This window comes from Calidris pugnax, unplaced genomic scaffold (genome assembly GCF_001431845.1).
Source record: "Calidris pugnax isolate Ruff unplaced genomic scaffold, ASM143184v1 scaffold257, whole genome shotgun sequence".
Taxonomy (NCBI): domain Eukaryota; kingdom Metazoa; phylum Chordata; class Aves; order Charadriiformes; family Scolopacidae; genus Calidris; species Calidris pugnax.
The window spans coordinates 162,835-169,832 of record NW_015091033.1 but is presented as its reverse complement, the minus strand read 5'-3'; the positions used below and the strand labels follow the sequence as shown (position 1 = coordinate 169,832).

At 44.1% G+C, this 6,998-nt stretch overlaps 1 protein-coding gene across 1 annotated transcript in view; it reads left to right on the top strand.

Moving 5' to 3' along the window:
- The first annotated feature begins 699 nt into the window (after positions 1 to 699).
- The window catches only part of PPME1 (protein phosphatase methylesterase 1), a 21,062-nt gene continuing 14,763 nt past the window's right edge, over positions 700 to 6,998 (top strand). The window contains exons 1-3 of the mRNA XM_014956124.1: positions 700 to 786; positions 4,387 to 4,444; positions 5,444 to 5,495. Of these exons, the coding sequence (XP_014811610.1) occupies positions 5,488 to 5,495 (8 nt within the window). The 5' untranslated portion in view covers positions 700 to 786; positions 4,387 to 4,444; positions 5,444 to 5,487. The remainder of the gene's footprint in view (positions 787 to 4,386; positions 4,445 to 5,443; positions 5,496 to 6,998) is intronic.

Genomic DNA, 6,998 nt, shown 5'->3' with positions numbered 1-6,998 from the left:
CAACCATCAACCTAACTCTGACCAAAAATAAATAAGAAATAAGCAAAAAAAATAAAAATCACTCAACCATATTCTTGAGGATCAGACAGAGAACAGCACAAAGGAGGTGAAGTGCCTTCTCTGATCTGTTGGCCACAGTTTTGGGCACTGAACGCGCATCTCACAACTCCCAGTTCTTTGCCTTTCCCTAAGTGACATAGGTTTTAGTTAAAATCAGTTAAACTGATTTTTCTTTATGTAAATATATACTATGAGGGGACTTTACCTACCCTAGAGAAGCATCTTAGCCGTGTATCTTCCAGAGGGTAATTATATTGCCTTAAAAATCTTATTTACTGGCTTATCTGACATTTTTCCTTGGAAGTAATAAGAAGATAAACCAAACCAAAATGAGATGCACCAAAGTGCACGCTGATCATGGTTTGATTTTTCTCTTAAGTTGTTCAATTCACTCTCGTGCACAGAGGGAAAAGGGTCTGGGAGGAGGACACCTGGGTAGCAGGAAAACAACTCTTGAAGCTTAAATAAAGCAGGTTTTGTCCAGGTTGTGCTTGGATGTACCTGTCTCTCGGAGGGAAAAATGACACCTCGGGTGCAAGAGGGTAGAAACAAATCACTGTTGGGTATTGCAGAGTCCAAAGTACATCTAGGTAAATAACTTCAACTCTATGAAATGTCCTTAACTGTTCATACACTTTTCGAATTTACAAAAGCGGATTGGAGGGACCCGTCTTACTGCTCTTACACGGTGGAGGCCATTCTGCTCTTTCCTGGGCTGTATTTACTGTAAGTAAAGCACTGTAAAGTCTGTACATGTGCAAATGTAGAATCATAGAATCATAGAATGGTTAGGGTTGGAAGGGACCTCGAAGATCATCGAGTTCCAACCTGAGTAGTCCTCTGAGTGTGGGAGGCAACTAACCATTCAGCTGTCTTAAACATGGAAAATGGGTTCAGAAAACTGCCTTATAGAATCATCTGATGATCTGGGGTTGGAAGGAACCTCTGGAGATCATCCAGTCCAACTCCTCAGGCAGAGCAGGTCCACCCAGAGCAGGTCCCACAGGAACGTGTCCGGGGGGGGTTTGAATGTCTCCAGAGAAGGAGACTCCACCACCTCTCTAGGCAGCCTCTGCCAGGGCTCTGCCACCTGCAAAGTAAAGAAGTTCCTCCTCATGTTGAGATGGAACTTCTTATGGTCCAGTTTGTGCCCATTTCCTCTTGTCCTGTCCCTGGGCACCACTGAAAAAAGACTGGCCCCATCCTCCTGACACCCACCCTTTAAGTATTTATGGGCATTGATGAGATCCCCCCTCAGCCTTCTCTTCTGCAGACTAAAAAGACCCAAGTCCCTCAGCCTTTCCTCAGCAGAGAGATGCTCCAGGCCCCTCATCACCTTTGTAGCCTCTGCTGTACCTTCTCCAGCAGTTCCCTGTCCTTCTTGAACTGGGGAGCCCACAACTGGTCCCAGTGCTCCAGCTGGGGCCTCCCCAGGGCAGAGCAGAGGGGCAGGATGACCTCCCTCCACCTGCTGCTCACACTCTTCCTGATGCCCCCCAGGATGCCCTTGGCCTTCTTGGCCACCAGGGCCCATTGCTGGCTCCTGGGCATCCTGTTGTCCACCAGGACTCCCAGGTCTTTCTCCTCAGAGCTGCTCTCCAGCAGGTCCCCCCCAACCTCTCCTGGTCCATGGGGTTATTCCTCCCCAGATGCAGCACCCTACACTTACCCTTGTTGAATTTCATCAGGTTCCTCTCTGCCCAACTCTCTCCTGGTGCTCACCTGACTCAAATCTTTTAAATATTTCACCATCAGTGTATTTATTCTATAGGCAAAGCACGTGCAAAGGTTTATCTTCTGGGTTTTAATTACCAGCAGTAACCAAAACTACATCTGCCAAATGGCTTGTGTGTTTTAATGAGGTGCCAAGATGTTTCTCATGATGGCATATCCAATTTTTTTCAGGAGGCTGCTTTTTCATGCCTGCCAGTGAAAATTCAACAGCTTTATGTCCTCATATAATATTATGGAATCATAGAAAGGTTTGGGTTGGAAAGGACCTTAAAGATCATCATGTTCCAACCCCCCTGCCCTGGGCAGGGACACCTCCCACCAGACCAGGTTGCTCCAAGCCCCCTCCAACCTGCCCTTGAACCCCTCCAGGGATGGGGCAGCCACAGCTTCTCGGGGCAACCTGGGCCAGGCTCTCACCACCTTCACAGCAAAGAATTTCTTTCTGGAAATTATCTTCGCATGATTGAGGTCCTGTTTGATTTGTTGAGGATCTCACTGCTCAAGCAACTGTCTGAAGAAATGGAACTGAGGACAGGAGTGAGCGTGGGGACTGACCGAAATTCCTTCCCCCATCCATTCCCTTTAAAAAACAAAGGGAGTTAAGGAAGGAAACTTTTAAAGGATTTGAAGGAAATGACTTGCAGTGTGTGATTTTTATATTTGGGACCTTTTTAATCCAGGAGCTCTTCAAGCCCTCTTAGTGCCCTTAACAGAAGGATGCTGAGGGATGACTTCCATGGAAGTGCGACCTCACGGATGAATTCTCTGCATCTCCTCTTTGCCTGCATCATATTTGTTATTTTTTGGCTAGTTTAGTGGGTTTTGTTAGGTTATACAAGTGCCTTAAACAGCTATAGTGAAGGTCACTGCTTATAATTGGAGGCCTTTAATGAAATCACATTTTTCTAACCTAAAGAAAGGGCTTCTTAAAGTCACTTCCACCTTTTCTAGGCTCTTTATTTCCAGTAGCAACACCAATGCCATTTTTACATTTAAAAATCACCAGAAATGGATTTAGGGGTGTGATTGCAGTGACATTTTTACATTTAAAAATCACCAGAAATGGTGATTTTTAGGGGTGTGATTGCAGTCGCAACACTGCACCTTACACTCGCTGGCTTTTTGTGTTACTGTGAGCAATTAACAAAGTTAGCTCGTATACAGGATTTGCATAGATTTACACCTTGCGCTTGGAACTGCATCCAGAGAAAAACAACTGCCACAACAATTAGCTCGTGGCTTTGTGTGGCTCCTAGAAAATGATTTCCTTTGTGCCTTTTGAAATGAAAGTCTGTCCCAAGCAATGTGAGTGTTAAATCTTTGGGACGAACCAGAACTTTTAAACCTCCTCCCAAAAAAACCCCTCCCAAAAAAAGCCAAGAGAAAACTTAAATTGGGAACCATTGAGAGTAACCACCTATGAATAAAATCACAGCCTGCAGGAGCGATGTGCTCCTTTCTTCCTTTGCTTATTGGCCTGGATGCTTCCTGGATGATGTGTTTGTACTTTTCTTGGCCAAAGTGCTCCAATTTGATAAAACTCAGGGCACTGGAAAGCGTCCCATTCTCCCACATTGTGTTGATGCTCCTCTTTCCTTCCTCCCTATTGACGATAATTGGATTTTTAGCAGCAAAGTCCTCCTCTGACTAGTGAAATTATTGCTTAGGTGCATAAGCACCTTGCAGATTGAGGTTTCAGGGTGTCTTTAGGGTCTCTAAAATATTAACTCGGGGATTCAAAGGGTTTTGGGAGAGCGACTGCTACAGTCATTTACGAGCTGAATAACTCAACAACCAAAATATGAGGACTGGGCAGCTTTCAGATCTCTGCCCATTATGTAGGTGGTTCTATTAAGAGTCCCTCAACAAATTCTCTCACTCCTACAGGGCTGTTATTTAAATAATCAATGATTCCTTAGCACAAAAATTTTCCTTTCAACAAATAATGCCATTTAATCACCGTGATGCCTGGAAGAACTTACAGTAAATTGAGCTGTCAGGGACAAATAGAGCCATGATGGTGTTGCAGCCCTACCTTACTTCAAAAAAGGTTCCCCACTCGTTCCCCCCGACCCTTCTGGACTAATTAATTTTTGTACATCTCAGCCTTACTGTAAAATTCTGTTCTTTGAGAGCAAATTGAATGGGAGCTGCAGAGCAGCTGCTTCATCTTTGTGGTTGCTGTATAGTCAAGACTAATTCTGTAACGTGGGGAACTTGGGGAAAGGGGGCATTTCTTTGGTGTCTGTCATCCCACGGCTGCATTTTGGTTTTCAGAGCTTGGATTTGTTATCTCAGGAGACACACGTAATGCACAGTGAAATAAAAGTCCTCAGAGACAACATTAACAATGGCAGAAAGGATGGAGCTCTGGTTAATTAAGGATAATTTATATAGAATATTCTTGCCTGCTTTCTGCGACACCTCGTACAATCCAGGTTCAGCCACTTGGGTGACAGTAGAGGGGTTTTTCTTGCAGCTTCTGAGCCTTTGCTGTTGTTTAAGGAAGGGCTTAATGTGTCTGATCCTTTTGTAGACAAAGGTGTCCAAAGACAACTTTGGAAATTACCTTATCTTTGTCCTTTCTTGCAGTCTGCCATCATTAACAGGATTCAGTGTAGGATCGTGGCTTTAGATCTCCGAGGCCATGGTAAGTAAAAAGAAATAAATGTAAGATGATGTAAGCGTGTTAAACACCCTTGGTTTTTAAAGAAGATGTAATGAATATCTCCCAAGATGACTAAGGTATAGAATCATAGAATGGTTTGGATTGGAAGGGACCTTAAAGATGATTGAGTTCCAACTCCTGCCCTGGGCAGGGACACCTCCCACCAGAGCAGGTTGCTCCAAGCCCCCTCCAACCTGCCCTTGAACCCCTCCAGGGATGGGGCAGCCACAGCTTCTCTGGGCACCCTGGGCCAGGCTCTCACCACCCTCACAGCAAAGAATTTATTTCTTCCTGAGATCTAAGCTAAATCTCCCCTCTTTCAGTTTAAAGCCATTACCCCTTGTCCTTTCACTATGCCCCTCTTTCAGTTTAAAGCCATTACTCCTCATCCTTTCACTATGCACCCTTGTAAAAAGTCTCTCTCCAGCTTTCTTCTAGGCCCCCTTCAGATACTGGAAAGCTGCTATAAGGTCTCCCCAGTATTTCAAAACCAGTTTCCCCCAGTTATTCAAAACCAGGGATGGAAAAGTGGCTTCTAGAGGTCCACAGCCACATTTTTTCAGGTGCTAGAGATGAGACTCCTCTTGCCTTTTGTGTGAGGTGATGGTGGACTTGTTCCTGCACTAACCTCCTCCTTCATATTTTCATAACCTATAGGTTGTCTTTACCATTAGAAATAGATGGTTACCATTTAGATCTTTACCATTAGAAATAGAATAGAAATATCTTCTTTAGTTTTAAGATACATTACAAATATGGAACAAGTTATGGGGAGCGTTTTCTACCCGTAAGCTATAATGCAATAAAGTACCAACTGTACCTATTAATTCTGGGTTTCTTAATTATTCATGTTAACTGCTGTAGATTTGCTCTTAATAACTGTGCCAAAAAAGCTTTGTGCAGTTGCTGCTCTAATTCCTGAGGGAACTGAAGGTTTCCAGCTTCCGTCAACTTTACTCTCTTTTTTTTTTGGTCTTTCAGGAGAAACAAAAGTTAGGAATCCTGAAGATCTGTCTGCAGAGACTATGTCAAAGTAAGGAAACTTTCGCTCTCTCTTCAGTTTTTCACTTTTCCTAAACCTTTATTTTCTTTCTTTGGTTGAACAATAAACTGGTTGAGGACACACAGCCTTCATTCAAGGAATGAAGATAGTTTCATTTCACATTTTTTCTGGTAGTTGTCCCTCCTTTTCCATCCACTTTGGGACAGTTTGAAGTTTATTTGAAATTATACCTCTTCTAGCTGAGTCGGATTCCAAACTGGAGCCTTTCTGTGGGTACCCTCAGTCTTTAAATTCACTTTAAAGATCAGTGGCTTCGTTACAGTGAACACATTAAACCTGCAACACGCTATAACACTTGCTAGAAATTTCTTAATAGAAGGGTATAATTCTCTCCTCGGACATAACCAACTGGGGCATTTAAGCTTGAAATCACCAGTTTGGTTCTTCCTGGGCTCCTCAGTTGAACATACAGAGTGTGCCCACCTTGGACTGGTGACATCCCCAAAGTGTGGGTCACAGCCTGAGAATTCCATGTGTGGAGAGAGTTGCTTTTTCCAACTCTCCTGACCTGTTTTGGGATGCAAATCCCCCTCTTGACAAAGCTGTAAGAAAAACAAATCCCCACTGCTAAGCGCGTTACCTTGTGCCCGCATTTAGTACAAAGAAACCCTTTGCTCCGACCACAATTAAATCCCAAAGGATTTTGTAAACTTGGTATGAACAAATGCAGTGGGTTTGTTGTGGGGAGGCCATGTGTGAAATGGATTCTGACTCCCATTGTGTACTGGCTGCTGCTGCTTACGGCCTGTCAGCTCCTGGTGTGTTACTGTCCCGAGGAGATGCCCTCTGAAATGAGTAGAATTTTTTAGATCTGGGGGGAGAAAAACAAGTCCCTTTTGGGTTTAAACTTTTCTCTCCTCTTGGCAGTGAGCTTGAAAGTTATTCCTGTATCACCTTTAAATGGGAACCTTAAATTATAGCTGCTTTTTATTTTTTTAATCAAACCTCAAGCAATTTTCTCTGACAGAGCAAACAAGCTGGTCAACCTTTTTTTTTTTTTTTTTTTTAAACTTGTTTTCCATTTTCTAGTTGCAACAGAATCATAGAATGATTCAGGTTGGAAGGAACCTTAAAGATCATTGAGTTGCAATCCCCCTGTCCTGGGCAGGGACACCTCCCACTGGACCAGGTTCCTCAAATATTGCTCAGGTCATCAGTTCCTCTGAATGATTGTAGTCAGGAATCCCCCTGTCCTGGGCAGGGACACCTCCCTCTGGACCAGGTTGTTCAAATACTGCTCAGGTCATCAGTTCCTCTGAATGGTTGTAGTCAGGAAAGATCATAGAATGGTTTGGGTTGGAAGGGACCTCAAAGATCATCAAGTTCCAACCCCCCTGCCATGGGCAGGGACACCTCCCACCAGACCAGGTTGCTCAAGGCCCCATCCAGCCTGGCCTTGAACACTTCCAGGGATGGGGCAGCCACAACTTCCCTGGGCAACCTGTTCCAGTGTCTCACCACCCTCATAGTAAA